Source organism: Scomber scombrus, chromosome 5, assembly GCF_963691925.1.
Source record: "Scomber scombrus chromosome 5, fScoSco1.1, whole genome shotgun sequence".
NCBI classification, from domain to species: Eukaryota; Metazoa; Chordata; class Actinopteri; order Scombriformes; family Scombridae; genus Scomber; species Scomber scombrus.
The window spans coordinates 14,450,233-14,477,688 of record NC_084974.1 but is presented as its reverse complement, the minus strand read 5'-3'; the positions used below and the strand labels follow the sequence as shown (position 1 = coordinate 14,477,688).

General features: G+C 42.8%; 1 protein-coding gene across 1 annotated transcript; it reads left to right on the top strand.

Moving 5' to 3' along the window:
• The first annotated feature begins 223 nt into the window (after window positions 1-223).
• Window positions 224-26,313, top strand: npas1 (neuronal PAS domain protein 1). Its single transcript, XM_062419368.1, has 11 exons — window positions 224-318; window positions 1,946-2,184; window positions 13,888-13,955; window positions 15,905-15,994; window positions 22,133-22,307; window positions 22,478-22,590; window positions 23,038-23,234; window positions 23,384-23,490; window positions 23,706-23,853; window positions 25,009-25,121; window positions 25,226-26,313. Exons 1-11 carry the CDS (start codon window positions 224-226, stop codon window positions 26,311-26,313), a joined length of 2,433 nt encoding a protein of 810 aa, XP_062275352.1.
• Window positions 26,314-27,456: the final 1,143 nt, after the last annotated feature.

Genomic DNA, 27,456 nt, shown 5'->3' with positions numbered 1-27,456 from the left:
GTCAAAAGTATAGTTTGTTGAAAAATAAATGTGATGGAAACATGTTGACATGCATTGGTGATTTTCTGTGAATTACAAGCTTACCTTTCTTAATTCACCAACTCTTTTTTTCTCTTTCTCTCTCTTGTACCCTCTCTTATGGATCTCCAGGTGTGAGTCTGTCACATCCTCAGCCAATCAGAGCCTTCGTTAATAGCGGCGTCGGCACGTGATTGGGAGAAGGATGGCAACCATGCCGTTTGTCAGTGAGGGGAAGTGTGTGAGTGTGGAGTGGGATTTCTTGCAAGGACTGTTGGCCAAGCCTCCCACTCTGCCCTGGTGAGACACAACACACACACACATGCACACGCACACACACACACACACACACACACACACACACACACACACACACACACACACACACACACACACACACACACACCACACACACACACACACACACACACACACACACACACACACACACACACACACACACACAGGCTGATACTGTATAAGCCTGGGTGCATGCCCATGAATTAATCTGAGCAAGGTGAAATCCATACATTAACACCCTTGTACACACTGACAGCCGGAAAAAGAATTCCCTATCAATGAAACACAATCCAGAAGACATAAGTCTGTTCTCCTTGCTGCCACACATAACCTGTATTGTTGCTCACCTGCCAATCCTGTCAGACCCGTGAACCCCCCTCCACTTAGTGGGAGATTAAGTAAATTTGGCTGGAATTATTAATGGGCAGTCATTTACAGGTGGATATAAAAACTAAGCAGAATCAATGTGTGTGTATTGATTGTTCTCGGTGGCTAGGGTCGAGGCAGTATAATAATGAGATGTTACAGAGGCTGGCAGCATGAGTCCACAGCACACACACACACACACACACACACACACACACACACACACACACACACACACACACACACACACACACAGAAAAACACATTGTTTACACTTATTAGAGAATAGCAAGGAGAAATACAACAGCTGTGTCAGCTGATTAAGATGTAAACATATGTACACATGCAATGTGCTTCTTTACATTCTTTCTCTTTCTCTCTCTCTCACACACACACACAAACATATACAATACAGGCGGTCTATCTTAGGATGAAAATCAACAACACAGACACAAGGGTAGAAATCCTGCTCCAATCCCACACACGCACACATGCACGCACACACACACACTTTATTCTTCCGCAGCACCGACACAAATTGTGAAGTGGCTGTGACAACATAATTCCACCACTCAGGCCCCATTGAGGAGAGTCAATACCCAATCAGAGAGACAGGCTACCTGAGCCCCGGCCCCCCTCTGTCACTCTGCCCCTCCCTCTCCTATTGATCCCTCAATCACGGCTTCAGCTCACTAGCCCAGGACCAGATGAGAGAGAGAGAGAGGGAGGGCGAGAGACGGGTGGAGGGGGGTGGAGGGGGGGGGGGGGGGGGGGGTGAGAGATAGGCAGAGACATTGTGTATGTGTGTGTGTGTGTGGGTGGGTGTGTGGGTGTCTGTATGTCTCTGTGTTCACATATGGATTTTGGAGCAAATGGCATTATTAGGACTCTGCTCAGCCAGATAGAAGAAGGGAGTTTGTCTGTAATTACCAGGCCAATCTGCAAGTGATGGGTCAGAATTGAGATTGTTTCACTTGAATTGCAGGAGCCATTACCATTATATGTATTTATGAAATGAGTTTTTCAAGATTGATGCTCAGGTCATTTATACAGAGCATAGATCAATCAACAGGTGGTCACTAAATGGCTATTACCGTATGTGATACCCTCACCACTTTCATCTTACACAGTGCTGATTCATACTGTTTCTTTGCCCTTTTCTTTCTTCTCCTCTTTGCTTTAATTTATTGTATCTATTTCTTCCATTTTCTCCACACCCTTTGTCTTTTCCACTCGTAATACATCCTCCCTGTACTCTCAGTCTTCAGAACCTGCGTAAAGAGAAGTCTCGCAATGCAGCTCGTTCGCGGCGGGGGAAGGAGAATTTCGAGTTCTTTGAGCTGGCCAAGATGCTGCCTCTGCCCGGGGCCATCACCAGCCAGCTGGACAAAGCCTCGGTCATCCGGCTGACCATCAGTTACCTGCATATGCGCATCTTTGCCAACCAGGGAGACCCGCCCTGGATCCCTCTGCTGGAAGGAGACAGCAACTGCAGCAAAGGTGAGCAAAAGGCCACGCCCAAAAGAAAATATTAAAAATTACCAACTGCACTGATTCACCTAAATTCACTGTAGATGAAAAATAAATCTCTTTTTTACAGACCAGCAGAGAATGCACTCTGGCTCATGACCACAGTCATTTTAAAAGTCCTGACCAGTATGCAAGTATGTAGAGTTAAATGAAACATGGTTGCAATGGATAATTTCTCTGTTGATTATACATGCAGTTCAGCAGAGATGAATGAACCACCTAACCTTTTGGATTAAGTCCAGAAACAGCTACAATCACTAGTCTAGATTGGTGTTGGCTGCCGAGGAGGAACTGCTGAGGGCTTGTGTTTCCAGTATCTTGACAATTTCTATGACAGCGTATCACCACTCTAACCGCCGTCGTATGATAGACATCACTCCTCTGCTTTTTATTGTTTTTTTCACCATGAGCACTTACCGGAGGATGCTTGCCCTCATACTTTGTATGGATGAGCTTAATAATGGTGATGTCCCTGCTGTCACAGCTCAATCTGACAGCTGTAGAGCAAGGAGGGTGTGGGTGCATGACGGAATCTGATTGGTTGTCTTAAAAAGAACCACAGTGGTGACACTAGCCTCTTTCTGAAAAGTTCAGATTTCAACTACAAATGCTCAGAGTGGCTGCACAAAAAAGTCTGAGCGTTCTGAAAAAACAATGTTGGATTTTCTCTAGGCGACTGCATACATTGTCTCCTCATTGGGAACAACTGAAAAAAGACACTGGCAAAAAATGCTACACACGCCCAGAGATTGTTACTAAAATGAGGAAAGCTGGTCCACCTCAAGTTAACTATAAAAGAAGGAAATGTCATTACGTCATAATACCAGCACTCTAATGCTCTGCTTAGTGCCTGATTTTGGCACCACTTCTATTGTTCTAACCCATCTGCATCCTATGACCTTTGATGAATATTGACTGATTTTTTCCAAATGTGCATATTTGTATATTTGCTGTTGTCTCCAAAAAGTATCCAAAGATTATTATAGGCATACTTTATAGGGCCCATGAGTTTAGTATGAATAAAAATTGTTAGTTGTTAATTGTTAATTGTTATTGTTAGCTAATAATAGCTCATGTTATGGGAACATCACATATTCAAATGAAACATTTACAGACCCCCTTTGATTCTTAATTGTGCATTGCTAGGTTATAAACTAAACTAACCTGTAGATATAAAACAAAAAAGGCATTTCATGGCTGTCAGAAACTTTTAGAAAAACTGTTATCAATGAACTTGGTCATCAGAATATATTGTAATTATGAATGTAGAAATCCCTGTCATGATAAAATCAGCACCTGGGCTGTAATCCCATTTGTCTGGTGTCCTGCTCTCAACATAATGTTAGCTGACAGGCCCAGAGTTAATTTAAAAAAGGTACACAGTTTAGCTAATTTACTAACAACAGTCTTTTACTAACCTCAATCACATGCATAAGAAGCTCCAATTCAGTATAAAATGACTGAATCATAGTTTACTTGGTCCACCTCAAAGGTCAGTGTACTTTAAGTGAGGTTGTTGCTAACTTTGGGGGAACATGGTGTGTGGCTTTCTTTTCAATCACTGAACTGATGACATAAGCATTTTCATTATTTTAACTTTTCCAGTATGCAGTGTGGGGTGAACAATATCCAGCAGTAAATTTAGGGAAGGATTAGCCTGTTTGCTAGTTACTGCCCCCAAAAAAACATGATTTTATTGAAGGTTACATTTTTTCAGTTATATGTTTGAGGAAGCACCGCCTATGATCTATTCTCTGCTCTGTATGAACAGTATTTGTGTGTGTGTGTGTGTGTGTGTGTGTGTGTGTGTGTGTGTGTGTGTGTGTGTGTCTGTGTGTGTGTGTGTGTGTGTGTGTGTGTAAGAGAAAGCGAGAGAAATAGATGATACACAAAGAGGGAGGAAACTATTGGTGCGATTTGTAATTACAGAAATTAACTATATAATGAGTACAGTGTAATTATACAGCCTGTCTAATTGCTACTATTACTGAGGGGAAACGATGCAGCTACAGTACAATTAGAGATGTGTGTTTGCGTGTCTCTATGAGTGTGTGCCTGTTCTTGTCTAATTGGAGGAAATGTGAGCAAAAAACAGTTGTGTTAATAACATGTTTGTGAGTGACTGCGTGTGGCTCGGCCTACCACAATGTGCACTGCACAGTCCAGATAAGACATAATGGTTTAAATAGTTTGACAAATTGGGCTGGGTATAGATAGCGGTGCCAATATACCCAAATTTTGGCACTTTTTCTCAAAATCCATAAAGGGCCAATCAGGTAATTTTACACATGAATGTTAGTAAATAATGTCTAGCCTGAGTTACAAAAACGGAGTGTGGATTTTAGAAGACAATATTGATTGCATCATGGGAAATGTAGGATTCAGAGTTTATAGAGCTTTACTCATACATTCTCTTCAAAGTCTCCCAAATTAATGGAAGAACAAAACTAAATAACTGAAATACACCTCTTATATGAGGAACATGAGTTATATAAACTCAAAAAAAGTATGCTTACCTAAAAAATAATTGATTACAATGGATAAGTTATGAAAAGTTTTAACAAAATTACACATAATGGTAAAACAGAACAAAAAAAGCAATGTTTTCTTTGATAACAAAAAAAACCCAACTTAAATCAAGCTTGCTTTTTCTAAAGTTTTCAACATGATCTCACTGTCTTCATCAGTGGATAAATTTTACTTAGTTGTTGTAGAGATGGCCGTTGTTATCACGTGAAAGATGGTCTTTGTCATTGGATGTGCCTAATCTCTTTGCTGATGACTTTGACAGCTTCCCAGACGATGCTGTGAGCAGTGTTTGTCTGGTTTTCACAGACCAGTCTCTTCTCAACCACTGATGATGAACATTAGATGTGATACAAATTCTTATTATTCCAATTTGATGGATCTTGACTTACAATATTGTATAGAGTCTGATTTGTGTATACTAACTGCAATAACATATACTTTAACAACTAGTATGGTACATAGTATATAGAATTAGTATGTAGCATGGCATTGGGTCACAGCATAAAAATTTCACAAAGCATTAGATACTTTTGTTATGTGTAAGTTTTTGACATGTGATGCTGTACAGATGCATTTTTTGTATTAAAAAAAAATAGAGTTTTGAATATCTATTACCATCAATAGATGACCATCTGCCATCAGCGACAGCTCACTGTAGTAGTATCCCACTCATTGCGCTCACATTGTATAAAACGTACATTGTGAGCTATAGTGTCAGAAAATATATATTCTTAAGGATGAATCCGTCTGGATCCTTTGATATTGTATCAGCCATGCAGAGTTTGCACAATGTGAATCTCTGAGTGAAATCCATACAGTAGCATACTTATACACAGCCATGGCCTTGACTGTGCGGTACACATAAAGAATTGTTTTGCCTCTGTGTTCCAAGCTTTTCTTGGCCTTGATAGAAAATGCCCACTGTTTAGAAAAGTAGGTATGCAGGTACAGTTGCTATGCTGTCCTGTGCATTAACTTGGAAGTGCGGTGGAAAGACAGATGCGAGGTATGCTGCTTACACCAAAATGAGAAGCGCGTCTTGTACAATTGTGAACCGTGGGTGTAAATATATAGAAGCTTCAAGTGGCTACGTGAAGGTTGTGTAAACATTTTGAGACACTTGACAAACGTTCTACGGTCTGAGTTATCTTGAGTGTTTCTTTCATCAGATTAAGCTCTAATTTCTGGAGTATTTTATTAAATGGTTGGAGATTTTTACAAGCAGGTCACACAGTCTCAGCGGGGACCAAGGCTGAAAATGCGATGCTAATTTGGACATCAGTTTGGACAAGTCTAGTACCCACAATGCATTGGCAGGGTTTTAAGTGTGATGCATGACTTTAATTCCGTTAGTGGAATGTGGTCAGAGATCCAGCTGAAAAGGGACAGGATGGAGAGGAGGGGAGACCAGGGGAAAAGGACAAATGTTGAAGGAATAAAAAGAGTGTGAGGAAAGAGAGAGGAGGGGGTGGTTACATTCCTCCACACTCCCTCTTGTCCGGGGTTTTTGGACAGGGCGAGGGGCAGCAGAGAGGGAAGGAAGGTGGAGGGTGGAGGAAAGGAGAGGGATGGAGCCAAGGGGAGGGGCCAGTGTGGCTTTTGTCTGCTTCCCACGTTTCAAAGCCAGTCTTGAAAAATGAATAGACAGAGGAAAATCAATTGCATGACCTTCACAGAGAGAAAGAGAGAGAGAGAGATTGAGAGAGCAGGAGAGGGGGGGGGGGGGAGAGGAGAGAGACAGATTATGGAAGGAAGGAGCAAACGAAAAGGAAAGGCTCAAGGGGGGGAAAGTAAAATGACCCATGATGTTCATTCCCATTCGGTATGTGTCTGTGTTTGTGTGCGCGCCTATTTGCTCAGCGCATTCAAGGACTAAACCTTTTTATTTGAAATCATTTATGTTTCAAAGTCTCTCAGTGTTGAGAACATTTTGCTTTGGGGGATAGTTTTGTTTTTTCAATATTTCCATACTTTTTCAAATGTCCTGTTAAAAGATAGCTCCAGTTTATGTCATCTGAGGCTTCATTTTTGTTGCTTTTTTGTGGCCATTGTGTGGTCTATTACTTATGATAACATTGAACTCACCACTTGCACTGGGAACCCAGCAACAACACTAGAAAGCAGCCTGACAGGAAAAGAAACACAAATGGTCAGATGATCTGACAAGTTTTTAACTGGCTAACAACACCAGATTAGTTAAATCGCTGTATCTGGGGGTAGAGCTGATAGAGAGGGCACCTCAGTAATGACTGGGATACGACTTCAGGCACTGTTAGTGATTTTCACTTTTCACACATGCAGCTACATTCAGGAATGTCAGAATAGAAATGGGGCAAGTCCAGGAAATGCAACATTTATGGATCCCAGCTGCCATAGAACTCAACAGAAGTAGAAGATGGCTCAAAGCGGATATACGTGTATGCAGCAGAAGACATATCTTATTATTTACTGAAGCATGGTGGACGAGGATATGTCAGTTCTTGTAATGTATTTAATATTCAACAAGTTTGTGTGACAAAAATTACCCACGAAAGCATTAGCAAGGCAACCACAAACAAGTCATGGATCTAGATATGTAATCAGCGGAGTCTGGTGATTGGTTTGCTCGCTCCACATGAAAGCATCTTTCATCAGACACCCTTTCTGTACTTGTCCCTGCAATAATAATGCTTTTATTCACAGCACATCTGTACTGAGATTTTCCCTGAAATGTAACTAGATCTTAAAGTGGGAAATGGACGGCACATATTATTTTTTATGAATATTGATCCCTGCTCCCATGCATACATGACCACATGCAGGAAAGACTATGTGAAAGGGGCTTAAGAAAATTGCGGTAAATTGTGATGGATGTTAGTGACTTTTAGTTCACTGCCTTTTTCACTGCCACTGCATGGTTTAAAGTTTAAAGTCTTTTGCACATCTGACCATGATGCTGGGTGTGTTTGTGTGTAGTCAGACATGTGCTCTCTTGCACCTGTAGCCACACCCAGAAATGATGTCACTGTGTACTGACACATCCTGGAGTACACATCTACATCACTGCAGCAAAGTGAAAAGTGGAAACAGTGGAGGTCAGCAAAAACAGGATTTTCAGCTGCTTTTTGGTTGCTCATTAAAACCTCTGATCGTCTGACTGCTCGCATTTTTACGAGCCTGGCTGCTGCAGGAGTTTTTACACCAATTTTAATATTGATATTTGAGATATAATTAGATATTGGTTTATTTTAATTATTCAATAAAACACATAAGATAAACAAAAATTTTTCATAAGGATCTTTTTAAAGAAGTGGAAGCAAGATACATACTGAGCAGGACATTTTTCAGTTGAAAAATAAACATTTGTTCCCTGTAATGTAAGGGACACATTATTTCTAAGCTGCCTCAAACTTATCTTTGTCATTTCCACTGCAATTTCTTGTAACTTATCATCCAGCATGTCTGTTGGTATCTGTGATTAACTTTATCACATCACAATCTGCTGATAATATTAGCCATTTCGATATATTATATTTGCTAAAAAAGACAGAAGTTGTAATAAACTGGAATAACCTTTTAAAGCCTCCGTAGTTTGTGAGGTTGAAATTAAGCAGTCCAGCTTATTCATTTAAATTAAGATTCTGATAGCATAAATTCTCTTTTTCTGCAAATCTGGAGCAACTGAGCCTTTAACAGGTGCAATATGGTAGCTGGAGAACCCCACAGTCTTTTACAAGGTACAGTACAATGACAACTCACCGCCAGCAACAGGACCAGCTGAAGTGTTTTACTGTCTCTCTTAGTGAGGTCAAACACACCTCTCCCCTCCCCAGCTCTGGTGACATTGAGTTTCATTCCACCTCCGCTCGCTCCCCCTCTCTTCCTCTCTCTCTCCCTTCTTTTTTCTTTCATTGCCACCGTCGTCCTCACCTCCCTTCAGTCCCCCCCTCCACCTCTTCACGTGTCTCCCTGTGTCTGCCTCCCCTCAAATTCACAGCGTTTAAAGCAGCCGGGGCTTTTAAGGGAAGTTAATTGCACTCAAATTATGTTCGACCGCAAAAGGAGCGCGGGAGCGACGGAGGAGAGACAGAGAGATAGAGGAGAGATAGAGGGAAGGAGGGAGGGATGGATGGATGTCAGAGTGAGAAGATAATTGCGCCAGAGAAGGACGCTGCGATTAGGGTCACTCTTTCACTCTCAGCCAAAACGTCACATTTGGATGATAGTAAACAACTTGGCAGGTGATCAGGCTCCTGGCTTGAAAGGGTGAAACTATGGCAGTGGAGCCAAACTTGAGAGACAAAGACGGATAAGACGACAGAGAGAGAGAGAGAGAGAGAGAGAGAGAGAGAGAGAAATTGAGAAAAAGAGAGAGGGGGGCCTCTGTGTCTGTTATCTGTTTGGTTCCCATGGTAACAACCTAACCTGGTCAAAAAGGTTGACAATGTGGGGGAGGAAAGGAGGATGGTGTGTGTGTGTGTGCTCATGTGTGTGCGTGGCCATTACTCATGGACTTAACTGGGACTAAATTATGTATTAGACAGAGGTATAATGAATATCATTCAAATAAAATATCTATCTTTTCTTCTCGTGGAGCGCTGGGGAGACCCTGAGAATTGACCTGCAAGTCAGACTATAATTAACGTGTCCGATCGCGCCCTGTCCCATTCTGTCTCCTATTCCCACAATGAAATTAAACCTTGCAGCAGAGTCCTGGGAAGCCAATGAAATGGGAATGTGACAGAAAGGAATGATCAAAGATCTCAGGTACACACACACATGCACATAGTGCATGCATGTACACACTGCAAGCACAAGAGCAAAATATGTCCAAATATCTACATGAACCATTTTAAAGGATTATTACAACTTATCTTATATTCTTGGTTTGGTAAAATAACATTGCACTCTGTAACTGCTGAGATTTGGGAACACTGTAACAAAGCTACAGTAAAGCCAGACGAGACAAGAAATGAGTCATCAGACGATGAGACAGGTTGTAAACAAGCCAACAGTTTAACCACATCATCTAAACCACTTTATTTGGACGTTAAAAAAAAAAGCAAGTGAGCTCACAATGACTCGCAAAATATTGGTAATAATCCCTTCAATCAGGCCAGCATCCACAGGTACAGAGTACTGGCAAACTACAATTATGTCATGCTGTAAACTATAACTTATTTTCTCAATACTGACACTTTTTAATTACCTTGCTGAATTGAACTGAATTAGCAAGATCAAACGAGAATCCATCTTGTCAGGCTTCAAGTTATGCGCTAGTGGCCAAACAACCAGTGGTTTTGACTAACTGGCATCTAAGAAATACTGTCAGCTATGGGTGTGGTTGTGTCAGCAAAAAGCGATAGCCTGATAGATGGTGATAGACAGCTGGTTCATCCAATCCTCTGCCCTTTTCCAAACAGTTTCTAAGGATGACTTCTCAGATGGGTTAGTGTAACAAACCACCTGGCATGTCAGGTTAGCTTTTTAATGAAGGGACTTGTGGTACATTTCCAAAATGTGGCATTTTTCTGCTTGAAAAAGCTGAATTTAACCAGTTCCTCAGAAATCCTCAGTATATAAATGGCATGTGTTTTTTTTTTTTTTATCACTAGTAGCACTATGGAGGAATGTTTTTATGGGTGGGTTGCTGCTTTGTTGTCTATCATGCACACGCTCATGGATGCATGATAGCACACGGTCATGACGATACACATTCCTGCCGCCAGTTTCATAGTTTTTATAGATAAAATCTGTTCTGCAAATGTTTTATGAGGCAGGAAATGCATTCAACACTCAAGGATACACACAATATGTTTGGCGAGATTCATGACGCCGTTTTTATTACAATTCAGGCACTGCTTATTGCGAATAAAAATTGCATGAGCAACTACGGCAAGTGCGATAGATCAAATGTAAACCAGGAATCAGACTGTAAACTGTGATGGATGTTTCCCAAGGACAGTTTGGGTGATAATGTTTTCTCTTCCAAATAACTGTGGCTCACTTGGGTTTGTTTAAAACCCCATCTGACTTCTTTTTAGTGATATTACTGCATCCCCATTTTATTATTCCTGATAAGAACTCCAATTAAAACAGCGTAAAATTAGTATGTACAATGAGCAATGACGAACCAACCTTTCACGTTCTTATACTTTAGTTTTTCTCCAAAATAAGCTTTAGATAATCTGGCTTAAAAGATGTTTAGAAACTGTTACTTGCCCTGTTTTACATTGGTTGTAGTGACATTAATGAGTTTCCAGATCTCTTAAATAGAATGAGGGCAAAAATGAGAGAGAATTAAATTGTAATGAACTGGAATTCTTTTTAAATGCTTCATTTTAAACCACCAATTTAGTTTATAATTTGTCAAGACACAAATGGAATCATACATGGTATTCGCTAACACACACACACACACGTGCACACACACACACACACACACACACACACACATAGAAGTAGAGGTTCACATCACCACTACAGAAGGATCTTTGTTCTCGGGTGAGATACCAACACCGTTGTGAGACTCTCTCTCTTCACATGTGCATGTGTGCATGCTTTCACACACACACACACACACACACACACACACACACACACACACACACACACACACACACACACACACACACACACACACACACACACACACACACACACACACACACACACACACAAACACTCACACAAACACACACACAAACACACACACACACACCAGGTCCAGTGTTTTGGTTTCCTGGCCACCCTATTGTACCCTGGCAGTCTTTTAATAAATGGTCCTCTGTGTATTTGTGTGAGTGTGTGTTTAGACTCATCCGTCAGCCCCCCTGGCCTCATGTCACATCCAGCATTTCCTTCGCTCCGCTGACACCACTCAGCACTACTGATCACCCACCATCACCTCCACTACTCCAGGGATCTGTGGAAACTCAGGGCACACACACACACACACACACACACACACACACACACACACACACACACACACACACAGTCCATGTATTTCTTTTCATCCTTGCGGCATGCGCAAGCTAGCATCACAGTGTATGTGTGTCCTTTTTGATTCTTTCTCATATGGTCATGATGGGGGTCGCTTCCTCCAGACTCCCCAGCACTGCAGCTCCATCGTAGCCCCACAAGGGAGCCTGACAAGCAGGCAGAGAGCGAGATGGGCTCCCCATCCCCCTCCAGGCAGTGACTGGCTAGGCTGAAGGGTCCCAGCACCAGACCCCCTTTCATAGTCTTGAATGGACTTGCCTTATTTATATTCACACTCTGTCACACAGGGGGACCCCAATCTCACAATGCCACTGTGGCTTTGTCCGGCAACTCTGTATTTATGTGTGTGTGTGTGTGTGTGTGTGTGTGTGTGTGTGTGTGGGTGTGGGTGTGGGTGTTAGTGTGTACGTGTGGGTGTTAGTGTGTACGTGTGAGTTTGTGTGTGTGTGCGCGGGTATTTGTGTTGTTTAATCGGAGGGCATGTTACCGCTGTGTAGTTGGTGCATGTGAATTCATTGCTGTGTGTATTCCTGAAGTGTGTGTATGTGTGTGTGTCTATAGCTCTAATGGAATGCCTCCCTCTTCTATTCACCGAACCCACATCACAAGCAGGCAGCTGGGCAATATATATATGTGTAAATGTATACATGTGTGTGCATGTGTGTGTGTGTGTGCGTGTGTGTTCGACCCTCCCTCTGTGTTCAGTTGTAACCCAGAGCAGCGCTTTCATTTCATCATAACGTGTATTGATTTCCCTCAGCCTTGCAGCGACACACACACACACACACATGATCACACACGAACACACACACACACACGCAGATATCCGATGATCCCTAAAGTCAAGCACATAGGTTCACACACATGTACACATTCATATGCTGTTGTACACACACAAACACACACATAGTTTGTCTTCGCTGGATGGGGAACATTGTGTTCAAAAGCAGCCCTGTTGGAGTGAGATTAGTTCTCACATATGGTCCCCACTTTTGCAATCATACGTTCGCAGGTGCGCATACACACCGTCAAATACTCTTTCTGACATAAAACAGTAAATACGGCTGATTGCTAAATTAATCTTCCACGTCACTGCAGGCCCTCGTGCCCGCGTTTGCTTGGGAGAAAGTGATCACTCCCGCCTTCCTTGGTGTTTTCTCATTTTCCCTGCCTTACCCTTTCTGCTTTTCTCATACCTATCTTCACCCCCCTCCTCCCCTACCTAACCACCTCCAACTCTATTTGTATTGTAATTGCCTTGGTAAACAGCACCACTTTGGCACTGAAACAGCTCTGATAGCTTGTGTTTGGGATGCATTAAGAGTGGCGATGCAGACACCATGAGTGTGTGTGTGTGTGTGTGTGTGTGTGTGTGTGTGTGTATGTGTGTGTGCGTGTGTGTGTGTGTGTGTGTGTGTGTGTGTGTGTTTGTTTGCGTGTCTGGGGGAGATTGAGTGGTGTGCGTCACGTAGCACCTCCTTAAGCTCTTTTAAGCTTTTTTTTTTAGACACACAACCCTTTTGGTCGATTTTTCTGTTTATTAGCCATGATTGGTTCACTTTCTATTACTGTGCAGATTTAAATACGTTACAGAGATGCAACATTATTTCAAAACCCTACTGCTGTACAAGTCATATTTACAAATGAATGTGCATAATTATTAATATCCCATTGCTGTATGAATCTAATCTGAAAGCGGACTGCTGAGTTTTCATTATATTACTTTCCTGATCCCTATAAGTCACTGTAAAAAAAAAAATGTCCACAGACTAAAGATACACAACTTTTCTCCTCTGGTCCAAAAAAGTGAGTTTAAGTGAAGGCACACAAGACAAATCTTTTCATGCTGGGATTTTTCTTATATTACAACAAAACAGATGTTGGAAAGTGTTTTTACATCATTTTACAACAAAGCTACTATATTTTCCTATATAGACAACTATATATCTATCTCTGTGCAGTATATTTGTTATTAACAAAAAACAAAACAAATTTTGTATTTGAGTGACAAAAAATGACCAGGAATTTTGTAACCATCCCTTCCTACAGGCAATGTCATTGAAATTAAACCTTTTGAACATGGAGGTTTGTCTGTATTGTTGATTATTAAAATCAGCTCTATGATCACAATGTAATGATGTGTGTTATTTCTCTTTGCAGTAAGACGATCATCTCACTCTCTGGCCACTGACATATTTGAACAGCATCTAGGGGCGCACCTCCTGCAGGTAACAACCTTTTTCTGCCTTTTTCATGATTATATTGATAATAATTGACTTCACTGAATGGACTAAAATGTTCTTTTTGTAGTGGGGTTGATAGGGTTCATTTTTAATGCTTAACATTTTAATGGAAATTTGATCAACTATTTATTGAGCTCATCAGTGACTGAAACATACATGCTACAGTTAGGGAACCACAGTTTGCAGCAGCTTAACTCTTCTTCCCTCAGTCTCTCAGACTCACATTTCCAAGCAAACTCCTAATACATGCACACATATAGACACACACACATCTCATGAACCTCAGATGCTCGGACGATATCGTTGGCTGCCAAAACATACCTCCCTTTTGCACTGACAGACGAACGGAGCCTGAGGGGGATTCTGGGGCAGGAGGGCTGCAGGGATGAGGAAGTGCAGGATGTAGAGACAAAGACTCAGAGGAAGTGCGAGGAAGGTAACACTGCAGATCGTACTTGTAGACTGCTGTAGGAGGAGGCTGAAGGGGACAAGCTGGTAGGGAGAGCAACCAGAGCAGAGAGGGATAAGGAGAAACTGCAAGGATTAAGGAGAAAACAAGTAAGAGTGGGAACAGGTGGAGTGAGAGAAAAAAAAGAGGGAATAAATGTGGTGAATTTAGAAGTGAGAAGGTTGCGGTAAAACAAAGAAATTTTACATATGTCTGCTCTCCTCCAGCTATTTAAAGAGGAGGGGAGGCTGAGGGAAATGGCGCTGATAGAAATCAAATTAACGCTCCAGAAAAACTGTATGATTCTTTCCTCCCAGCCGTCCTCCCGCCGTAATAGCCTGATAATTGCACTTTAGTTCTCCGACATTCAGGCGGCTGGTTTCTCCTCGCCGCGACACACGACGCCCCACACCCCGGCCACACATTTGCATACTGGATGTGTCAGTTGCATAAATTACCACTGCCACTTTAAGCACTGGGCCGCCAAAGTAGCAATCATTCTTCTAGAGCAAAGTGGCCCTGGTCTCTCTGTGTATGTGTGTGTGTGTGTGTGTGTGTGTGTGTGTGTGTGTGTGTGTGTGTGTGTGTGTGTGTGTGTGTGTGTGTGTGTGTGTGTGTGTGTGGGTGTGTGTGTGTGTGTGTGTGTGAGAGAGGCTGTGTCGGCTCACTCCTGGATGCTTGTTATGACGATTAATATTATTCTCTGAAGCAGTCCTCTCTAATGGGCTGGCTGTATACCTTTCACTTCTCATTAGAATCACTGCAGGCTATAAGGACTCTAGTTCTATCTGTGTCCGTTCTGGTGCCTTGGTGTGTGTTGGTGTGTGTTTGTGTGGTTGACGATACAGGACGAAGCTTTGGTTCTGAGTTCATTACAGTTGATTGAAACAGCTCTGGTTTATAAGCTCAGTTTCTCATTTCTCTTTGTTTATGTATGGTTGTGTGTGTGTGTGTGTGTGTGTGTGTGTGTGTGTGTGTGTGTGTGTGTGTGTGTGTGTGTGTGTGTGTGTGTGTGTGTGCTTGTGCGTGTGTGTGTGTGTATGCGTCTGAATACCCAACTGTATGTTTGTGTGTACTTGTGGCACTTTTGTGTCTGGGTTGCTCTCTGTGTGTTTAGTAATGCAGGTCTTGTTGACAGCTGTTGTGTGTAGCTGCAGCCTGCATCTATGGGAGTTGTTTCATGTCTGTTCACATTTATGCGTGTGTATGTGTGTATGTGTGTGTATGTGTGTGTGTATGTGTGTGCGTGAGTGCACTTGTGAATTGAGATAAGGCCGAGGGGTGACGGGTTGTTTGTTCTCTTGCTCATTGTAATTTGTTCGATATACGCTAATTGCTCTAATTTGTCTGTCTTGTTTCTGTTTGCCTTTATGTGTGTCTGTGTGTGTGTGTGTGTGTGTGTGTGTGTGTGTGTGTGTGTGTGTGTGTGTGTGTGTTTATGCGTGTGTGTATGTGTGTGTGTCTGTGTGTTTTTATATGTGCACAGTCTCTGGATGGCTTTGTGTTCGTGGTCAGTCAGGAGGGACGATTTCTCTACATCTCAGAGACAGTTTCTATCTACCTGGGACTCTCGCAGGTAAGACAAACTCATCACACACACACACACACACACACACACACACACACACACACGCACACACACATACACACACACACTAGAATAATCCTTTGTATACAAGTACATTTTCACACGTGTCTATAGTCTGCTTTCATGTGTCTGTGTGTGTGTGTGTGTGTGTGTGTGTGTGTGTGTGTGTGTGTGTGTGTGTGTGTGTGTGAGTGTGAATATCTTTGACTGCACTCTTCGCGCTCATCTCTGGAGTGCAATTCTCACGGGGGCAACGCTACTCTCTCTCTACCTCTCTCCACCACCCTCTCTCCCTCTCCAGGTGCTCACCTCTGTTGATTGCCTGTGGCCTCTTGTACTGTGAATGTTAAGTCCTGCCATTTTGCCCAGATGCATAAATAATAACAGTAATTACTGGCCCAGCAATCAAAGTGTCGCCCCAGCGCGCTGGGCCTGTCTAGGGGAACAAATCGATAGGCATCTTAAAAGCCACATTGATTGTAGGGAGGGGGAAAAACACCAAGGGGGATGGGAAGATAGATAGAGACAGCCAGAGAGAGAAAGAGAGGGGGAGGGAAGGAGGAGAGGTGTGATAAGAGAGGGATGTTTTGAAGTCAGAAGAATCAGTACAGCATGAGAGAGAGAAGTTAGTGCAACACTAACAGAAGTAATTGAGTGGGATTTTTTTTCTAAATCTGTAACATTAAAGGATTAGTTGAAATGTTTTATTTAAGTCTATCTTCGTACAATACACACATACCACTTGTAGGATAAAAGATTAATCAGTCATGTAATCATTCCCCTTGTCTATACTTGCTTCAAAGTTGCAACAATACAAGAGTGTTTGTTTGCTGTAACAGTGCATTCTAAAGTTTGGACAAAGCTAATACGATAATTAAGCATTCTGAATTAACAAATCAAGTAAGTATTTTCTTGTCTTATTAAGAAGTTTAGTTCTTGTGTTTCTTGCTGACCCATGGCAGAAAGATACTTCCTGGTAGCTGCATGTGGGTTTGTTTCCAGACGCACACAATGGACTTATGTGACTACAAGAACTATAAGTGAATACCCAATTGATTTCTGATATATACTGTATACAAGTACACTTTATTTTGTTTCCTATTTGTTTCAGATGCAAAATGTGTCCTGCTGTAGACAGTTATGGTGGAGGGTTTGATTTATACAGTAGTTGAACGTCATGTATTTCACCCAATGATCGCAACACCGCAACACCAGATGGATGTATTCTACATGATCTGGCCATATCGTTCTTTAAATTATATTCCCCATAGCAACTGTAGGTTGTGTGTTTGCATTCTTTCTTCCGATTTATGATATAAAACACCAATGGGAAGGTTAACATTGCTGAATAAGAGACTCTTTCAAGTACTACAGTACAAATTGCCATAACCCTTTTTGCATTTTCTCACTCATTCGTTGCTAGATTTGTTTTTATTGAAAAGCAGCAGATTATTGAATATTACTTCAACTTGCTGCATATTTTCTTTCCTCTCAATTATCTTCACTGGTATAGGAAATGTGTAGGAGAAAACACAAGCAGTCTAAGCTGACCAAACACAGTTCTTGCAGTTTTCTACCTGGTGTCTTCGAAGCTGCTCTAGACCTATCTATAGACCTATCTATGAATGCAACTTAATATTGTCATTTAGGATCTATTCACAGAAATGTGAAGAGGAGAAATGATTATAGCAGGCACTAACTCTTTTAATGTCAGTATTGGCATGTGAGTATGGTATTACATGAGCAAGACTTGAAAAAATATAAACCTGTCCTGTAAGCAGACCTAATGCTGAGTGCTAAGGATTCAATATGTGTGTGTATTTAAGAGCTGTTTGGGTTTTTTTTCTGTCTTCACTTACACACAAGAGCAAAAAAGTTAAGACAACCAGCCAAAACAATAAGATAAAGTGGTCCAAGATGGAAGACAACAAAATGGGAGTAACAGAGAGAACCAGACAGACAATTACGAGAGAGAAGGGGGAAATGGAGAGAGAGAGAGAGAGAGACAGTGGTACAGAAGAGAGAGAGTCTGAGTGTGTAAATAGGAATGAATGTAGGAATGAAATTCTCCTTGGGATTGCCTAGGTAAACAAGACAGCCGAGGCTTTGGTGGAGATGCTAATAAAACAGGGCTGTTCTTATCAGCTGAGCAGATGGCCTAACCCATCACATCTACTCAAACAGGGCCTAAGCCATCAGCATTCTAATAAAATTATTTATGATCGAAGATTATGCTCCAAACCTTGAACATACAACGCCACGTTTACCTTCCCGAAAAGATGGGAGCAGGCGGGGACGGAGGGGGTTTACAATGGGAAAGAGAGACTGCCAGAAAGGGTAGATAGAGCGAGTTAGGGGATATATGAGAGGAGAGAGTATATAGTGTGTTTATGGCCACAAATGACGAGGAAGAAAAACATACAAAAAGAGAGAAAGGGAAGAGGACAAAAACGCTTTGAACTACTTTGCTGGTGAGTGGAGGCGGACACTGGGGAGAGAGGAAGGACAGACAAACAAACGATGTTCTGAGTGGAAAAGTGTAACTGGTGGTTTGTTTTAGAGGGCATATTGCCCCTGTGGACCGCCCCTGCCGTCTCCTGTCCCCCCCTCTCTGACCCCTGTGCCCTGGCTTACACCCTGGGCTTCTCCCCTGACAGGGGGGTTGCTTAGCCGGCTTAGCCCAGGTCAGGCACCTTGACCAAGGGCACAGCCTGCCGCCCACTCCCCTGGCGCCTGCAGGTATCATTTTTCTTCTCACCGGGGGTCTCCAGGCCAGAAGCACGGGAGTTAAATCTGGGAATGCCACACAGCCGATGACGGGGAAGTAGAGGAGGCAAGAAAAGGGTGGATAGAGTAGAAGAAGAGGAGATGAAAGTGGGAGAAGATGAAGAATCGGAAGGAGGAGAAATGGAAAAGATGGAGAAGTAAGAGTAGCACAAAAGGGGTTGGGAGGAGAAAGAAAAGGGATAAATGGGGTAAAGAGAAGGGAGGAAGGATGGTAGATTGAGGGAGGAGAGAATTGATCTGGGAATGGTTAGTATGCAGCCCCCGCTCCCCCTCCCCCTTCTCCCCTCTCCTCCCTCCCTCCCTCTCTCCTCTCCCATCAGTCAGCGAGGGCTGAGGGCTGAGAGTGTGTTGTGGACCACTGCCCGGATGCCTCATACATATTAAAGCCCCCTGCTATTATTTATATCATGTCTCTCCTTCCCCTGCTCGCTGCCCTCCCCTTCCTTCCCCTCATCCCCCTCATCCCCCTCCTCCCCCACCACACCGCCATACATACATGCACGTGCGTGTCTGCACACACATACACATTCACGCAGACGCACTGACGGACAACTACTCACACAAACAATGACACACAATGACACAAAAACAGACAGTCTAGTCACATACACAGAGAAACACAGAGGCATGTCGTGCTCTTGCATATACGCACAAACACACACACACACACACACACACACACAGAGATTTGAATGATCTCGGTCTCTCCTCACGTCTCCCTTCGCGTCACATTCTATACCTGTTTTTACGTCTGAGCCTGACTCATCCTCTCAATCGCTCCGTCTCTTTCTCATCTTTTCATTTCTGTCTGATCTTTTTTCAATCCCTCCCTCCTGCTTGTGATGGAGTGATACTATTCGGATACGTCTTAAGCCCGGTAAAGCCCATAAGGACCTGTTTGTCTCTCTACCTTGTTTTCCAATACCATAGGGCCAGGGGATTGTGGCTCTTTCAGATGGCTGGTCCAGTGTTCTGAACAGAGGTAAATTTAGTCCTTGTTTAAAATGACAAGAAGTCCCTTTGCAAAAGAATTGGTATTCATAAAATACGGACTCCTTGACCCTAGACAGATAGATGAAAAGACAGACAGATCTATCCTGATATACAGTAATCAGTAATAAAAGATGCCCAAAGCAAGGTTGAGAAACCAAGCCCAGTCCATTTTCTTGTCAAATATCCTGCCTCTTAATGTGCAGATACAAACTCTTAACTTTTAAACTTTAATGAATAAGTCAGTTTTGATGTCAGAATCAAAAGCAATGCGGCAGAAAAATCCAGCACTTGTAATTACACTGCTGAAGTTATATCTGGTTGTGAGAAGAGCATGGGATCAAAAAAAAGAAACATTTATTAACATATTAACTCCTTCGATAATCAATACATTTTTTGGGCCTTAAGCATAATGGATCGTTGCATTTAAAGGGTGTTTTTATTAAATTAATTTTTAAAAAAAAATGCAGATATACTTTTTCCTTTGAGTTACAGAACCACTCTGTATTGCTGTTATTGAAAACCTCAACTTATTGATGGTGCTATCTGTGGGTAAGCTATGATAAAGTTAATTAATGCTAAAACACCTTAAAGCAAAATTAAGTTAGAGTATCTTTATTTTCTGTATAACTGAATATGCATGCAGGGTATAATTGCAAGAGGTATTTAAACTATATTCCTCGAATTTGATTGGATCACTCAAACATGGGCATGGCTTTGTGAATACAATGAGATAAGGAGCTGTAGAGTCGGTCTCCACCTGGCCACACCTCCCTCCCATGCATCAGGCCGAGGAGAATGAGCGCACAACTGTGCAAAGTTTTTGCCAATTGAGACCCAAACACAACTATAGTTTTATTCTGGTAGCTGCTACAACCTATGAGCTAACAATGTGATGTTTTATGTAATGGGTGGGGTCAGCTAGTTGTTCCAAATCTCAATTGAATGGTTCGATTTGCGTAGGTATGCTCATGAGGTCAAGATGAATCATATTTCAGTCATATATCAAAAGCTTTACACGGCAGAGAAAAGAGGTCTTTATCTCCACTGTTGGTATCAAATTAAAGAAAAATGCCAAAATAAATGAGTAAATAAATGAATAGTTAGTTAGAAGGTAGCCTTTTTAAAAACATTTTTTCAAGATTTGTAAGAAAATTGCTCCATATAATACCCACAAATCTAGAATTTTAAAAATGTTTATTACAGGTGGCAAATTTCTAAAAAAGAAATTAAATCCTGTGTATCTGAGACTAAGAACCTCTATCCCTTTACTTATCCTCCTTCACTCAGTGGGGGTTTTCTCCATCTTTACCTCTCATTGTCCATCGCTCTCATTCCTCCACTCCCACCTTCCCCGTTTCCTTCGCTCGCTCCCTGGCTGTGATGTCCTTGAGGGCCTGCTGAAGCTCCCATAAAGCCTGCAGTAAATGGCTCTAATCCGGTAATAAATGGCTGTGTCCTACAGACAAGGGTGTGAGGCTGCTGCAGCCACGGCTTTATCAGATGGAATGGTATTGGCACACGCATGCACAGACGCACACACACATTCACAGATGTAATAGAAGCTGCATACATGTGTGTAGGCATGCATGCTCTCTCCAACCCCCCCCCCCACACACACACACACACACTCACTACTCACACACTCATTTAAACATCTTCAGATGGAATCACACCTGCTCCAATTGTGCTGCTTTTATGGATGCCATGCAAGAGCAGCACCATTATTACCTTTAAATGATTAGAGATGCGACTATGATGCATTATGATGATAGCATCATATAGAGCTGTATGAGCTGTTGCACTGCTCTTTATGCCTACTGGGATAGACTGCTGGCTGTAACTGAATGAAGTAGCAGGGAGAGACACAGGAAATAAGAAGAATAGTAATGTGACCTTTGGAGATACTTGGAGTTCACCTGTTTTTAATCAGCAAATACAATTGATTTTTATCTTCCCTGGTTTTATTTGTGTAATACTGTAGTCACTTGGTCCTCTGAGACTGGACTTGAATGTATGTACGTGCCTGTGTGTGTGTGTGTGTGTGTGTGTGTGTGTGTGTGTGTGTGTGTGTGTGTGTGTGTGTGTGTGTGTGTGTGTGTGTGTCTGTCTGTCTGTCTGTGTCTGTGTCTGTGTGTGTGTGTGTGTGTGTGTGTGTGTGTGTGTCTCTGAGAATGTCTTACAACCACTCTCCTTGTTGAGTTGTAACCCTGAGCTACATTTTCATTTTCCTGTCATAACGTATATTGATTTTTATTGTGTGTGGGCGCACACGAGTGTACTTGCTCATGTGTTGGTAGTTGTGCTCCTCAGCTTCTGTTTTTGATCAGTGTGTGCACCACTCTTCAGGTGGAGCTGACCGGCAGCAGTGTGTTTGATTACATCCACCCAGCGGACCACGTTGAGATGGCGGAGCGGCTGGGGATCAGGCCGCATCTGAGGGCCGAGGCTGGCTGTCACACAGCCCCTGAGAGCGCTTCCAGCTCCGCATCCGCCTCCTCCCTAGCTGGCACCCCTGAACCTGGTATTGATCATGCAGTCAGTTTATAGAAAAAAATCAAAGAGAGAAAAAACAAAAGAAGACTTTAATTACTAGTTTGAATTTGCATTGTCAAAATTTAAAAAGGAATAAAAAAACAATTTCTGACTCATTATTTGTCTTTGAGATGCATATGGTTGCTTTGTCATCCTCAGCTCCATCTAGTCCTCATTCTCCTGCTGATGATCCTCCCGACCGCGGTTTCTTTATCCGCATGAAGTCCACTCTCACCAAAAGAGGCCTGCATGTCAAATCTTCTGGGTACAAGGTACAAATGCCTGAGGAAAAAGTACTCAGACTGCCAAACCATTTCTTGTATTAATACATATTTTCTTGTTTACCTGCTTGGTCTTTGCATGGTGAAATAACAAGCAGACCCTAGTCACTTTGTTTTGCACCACCAGTGTTTCATAGCACTGTCAAGTTGGTCGTTTTCACTGTGTTTTATGACTGTGACCTTATTTCACACTGGATTGCTGCACACAACAGTTTACTACCCACAGTGCTGTAAAGCCAGTGCTGTTGCGTTCTTTGAATCTAAATTTGTATTGTGTTCATGTTAAATATGTATTGATGAATGTTTCTATTAAATTCCTCTTAATGTCCCCTGTACTTGCTGCACTGTGTTACTGTTGCAATTCATCAGAAAATAATGCAAATATAAGCTTCTGTGTAAACTTGAGCATACATACTGTTAATTTTTTCTGTTTCACAGGTGATCCACGTGACAGGACGAATCCGATACCGCCCTGCACTTGTTCCAGGCTCAACACGTTCAGTGCGTAGACCTTTGGGTTTGGTTGCATTGGCACACACACTCCCGCCTTCCACGCTTAATGAAGTCCGCATGGAGAGCCAGATGTTTGTCTTCCGAGTGAACATGGACCTACAGGTCACATATTGTGAGAACAGGTAAGGTTTTATTTTGTGTGCGGTTAATGATTTTGGAGCGCTCCTATTTGAATGTTTTTTCACGAGGAGTCGGCCAGTTGGTGGTTTGAGAAGACACATCTGCTCCGGATTAGTGAACAAATGTCTTTATTTGTTGCTTTTCTTTACAGGATCTCAGAGTATATGGATCTGACCCCAGCAGAGGTGGTGGGACATACCTGTTACCACTTCATCTATGTAGAAGATCTGGAGAACCTCCGGCAGAGCCATGAAGACTGTGAGTCACATACACTCCTGCCATTGTACACACTGTCTGAACTTCAGGGTTTAATAAATCTAGGAGTGCCTGTTGAAATCAAATTCTGTCCTGTTGTGATAGGCGCCCTCTGCTGCCATCTTCATGAACTGCCAAACTCATCATGGACCTCTTATCTGCCTTTCTCTCCTCTTTCTTTTCCACGTATACATCCTTTTCTTTCCCTCCCTCTTCAGTGCTGAGGAAAGGCCAGGTGGTGACCGGTTACTACCGTTGGTTGCAGAGGAGAGGAGGCTACCTGTGGATTCAGTCCACAGCCACCGTCTCAATCAACCACAAAGCCCCCCATGAACGCAACGTCATCTGGGTCAACTACGTTCTCAGGTCAGCTCAGCCGCAGCAAAAAGGTTTTTAAATGCATGCACCATACTGTGCAATGAGTTTCTTCAAAGGGATAGATGATGACCTATTAAAGTTCATGCGTTTATATGAAAATTAAAGATAAATATAATGCTGATGAAAATTTTAAGACGCCTCAAATGACAGCTAGCAGACAGCATTTTTATTCAAAGTAAGACAGCGTTTTCACAGTGCATAACTTTATTATGGGGGTTTATTTTTTATTTTTTAAACAAATCTCTTTCTTTATTGGTCAGTCTTTTAAAAAAATGTATCGTAGAATAGTGTAGAATTATTCATCAAACCCGAGTTTTCAGATATTACAGCTGCTGCAAATTTAAGAGTGCACTGTTGGTTTAAAACATTACTCTTTAAACACCTTATTACTTTTGTCTAAGGCTTTGTTTATTTACTGCACAGACACAACAACTGCAATAACCTCAAGAAAATGTGCTTTTTCCTGTTTCTCTTGGTGTACACACATATTCCCACAGAGACTAATGCAAATGTACTCAGAAGAAGCCACATGTACACACATACATCCACAAACACAGTACATAACAAAAATGCATGCACAGCGACAGAGCAGTCGGACAAAAAAACAAGAGGAGTAGGCTGAATTTCAATGCTAATTGGACTGAAGCTATATAATTACAACAAATGGATGTCAGAATTTTGGGGCTGAATGGTGTTTTAGTTAATTAGTGCGGTAATTACAAGAGCTCATTAACTTCTCTGACAGCCTCCTCCTTGTCTGAGCTTAACTGTGTTTAGGTGGGCTGCTGAGTGGGATATAGTGTGTGTGCGTGTGTGTGTCTTTAGGGCGGGGTCTGCCTATCTTTCTGTTTGCGCGTGTCAGTGCTTGTGTATGTGTGATAAGCTCTGTTGTTTGGAGATTTGGGTGTGTGTTAGGTGGGGGATACAAAGGTGTGAGGCAGTTTGGCTATTGGAGGTTGTTATTAGGCTGATTATATGTTATTTCCATCTCTAAGTATTCACTCAAATCAGCACAGCACTATTTTTTTTTTTTAAGCTGTGGGTGGCTTTAAGTGGTAAATGATCATTTGTGTATACATCCACCTTTTCTGCCTCAATTTCTCCTTTTTTAAAATGTTCCTCTCCATTAATTCATCCCTCCAGTCGAACAGAGTTGCCTGACACACCCCTGGATGTACTGCAGCTTCCAGAGAGCATAAGAGCAGAGCGACTTCGAGTAAGCTCCTCTCCCACCGACAGCTCCCAACAGGCCCGAGGTAGGAAACTACACACACATTACTACCGTCCCATGATGCCCGCTGACACACAGAAACACCTGCCGACACGTCTTCTTATCATATAAATCTTCCTTCCTCCTCAGGCTCGCAGTCAATGAAGAACTCAGTGGGGAAGAGTGACCCTGACACTAAAGCCAGAGAGAAATTCAGTGCTGCTGCCATCCAATCAGAGGACAGGAGGAAGCGCCTGCTGAGGTCCGACCCCGAGGGCGCTCCACCTGAAACCCGACGCAGGCTGGAAGAACTCCGTCACACCGAAGAGAGCGTGTCAGCCTCCTCGGACCTGGCGAGCGAAAGCGAGGGGGAAGAGGAGGAAGAGACAGAGTGGGACCAGGGGGGAGACAGTGACAGATTGAAACAAGAAGACGGCAGTGGAGGAGGTAAACACAGTAGAGGAGGAGACACCCCCACTAGAGGGGATAGGGGGGGCAGGGTGCACAACGGCCGGGCAGTGATCCAACAGCTGAAGAGTGTAGTTACCCCGTCTCCCCTGCCTTGCAGCCCCAGCATCAAGACTGAACACGAAGCCCTGACCACTGGGGGGCGCTGGGGGTCTCACACACAGACCTCCACCTCGCACACACACCCCACCCAGCCCCAACCATCACATGCACACACACCCTCCAGCAGCCTCAATGGCGACAGCCCCACCACCCCAATACCCGACTCATCATCCAGCAGTGAAGCCCCTCCAAAAGGGTTGTTTACTCCCCCGTCCCCAGCTCTGTCCCCCGCCATGTCCGTGTCTTCCCCGTTGCCCCGTGAAGAGAGGGTTGTGTCGGGGGTGGTCAGTCGGTGCAGTGGGGGTAACGGTGGTCCTGACTTTGAGCTGCTACAGAGACTGGCTGCAGGCGGCGCAGCAGGGCGGGTCCTCTTCCACCCCCTTGCCCTCGGCCCTCAGGGCCCTCAGAGCCTCTACGCCCCCAGCACTATCCGCTACGCTCCACCTGAGCTGCCCCCCTCCCACCACCACAGCACAGGACACAGCGATGGCCTGCAGCTACGCTCGGACCACCACAAGGGACCCCCGTCGGCCTTCTTCCCCCACCTACAGCGGCTGGCTGGCTTGCCACCCTTCAGTGGTTTCTCACCGTCTGACAGCCCTTTCTCATCTGGCCTGCCCTTCTGTATGAATGGACTGAGGGGGGCTGCTGGCTCAGAGGAGGACTGAGACTGCGAGAGGAGGAGGTGACAGGAGAAGAAAATAAAAATGAAGGACGAAGCAGATTGACAGAGCAAAGAGAGACATTGAAAAGGGCAGGAGGGACTAAAGTGGCAGGACATTAAGCCTCTAAGGACGTTACTGATTGGACAATGACTTGAATAACTGCAATTTAAAGTATGTGACAAGCCGCTGCCGTAGGGAATTATTATGTCTGTCTATTGTGGACAAGTGACAGTGACTCTCAGAGAAAACGGGACATGGAAACTTTTGACTGATTGTCCCTCAAGACTTTCCGTCTCTACAACAATAATGAACTCTATGTCTTTCTCTAGATAACTGTGTTGATTTCTGTGTCTCTTCCACTCAGAGAAGCCATATTGTATATAGAGACAAAACCATAAAGACCCTCAGCTCACATCCTTCACAACCGTCACCCCAATTAACCCAATTAACCATAAAGCCAGTAGAAAGAGATGGACACTTGTCTGTGGGAACGAGAATGACTTTGGAATATACATTTTTATTATTGCAGTATTATATAATTCATCTCTTATACTGGGATTGAGCCGAGAATTTGATTATATGGTTTCCCTTAAAATAGATGGAGGAACCCCTTGCCAGGTGTTTTTTGTATCAAAATTATTAAATTTAAAAAAAGTATTCATCAGTCCGCCATACTTAAAGCACACTGTTGGGGACAAAAATATAAAGAAAGTAGTCCCAGACATTCCATAATCTATAAGGGAAGAAAATGCAATGCAGACAGGAGATGCTATTTCTGTTGTTTGATTATAGGAAGATCATTTTTTTTAACTGAGTGAGAATTAATTATAGTATGTTCTGTCTGATGCTGCAGTTGTGTTTGCGTATGAAAGCCATATATCTTGTTTTTTTTATTTTTTAGCTTTTATTGATTTCAGATAAAACAGATGGAAGGACGGAGAGAAAAACATGTCTAGGGAGGCAAAATAACATTGTTTTATTGAATGCACAATATCATTCAATACATTTTTTATTATTCTTTAAAAAAAGATATTTCTAAAAAAATGTTGTTAGGCAGAAAAAGTGTTTATGATCATTTAAAACCTTTGTTTTTTTCTGAGCACTTATTGAAATGTGTTCCAGTGTGAACTCAAAGCACTTCATCAC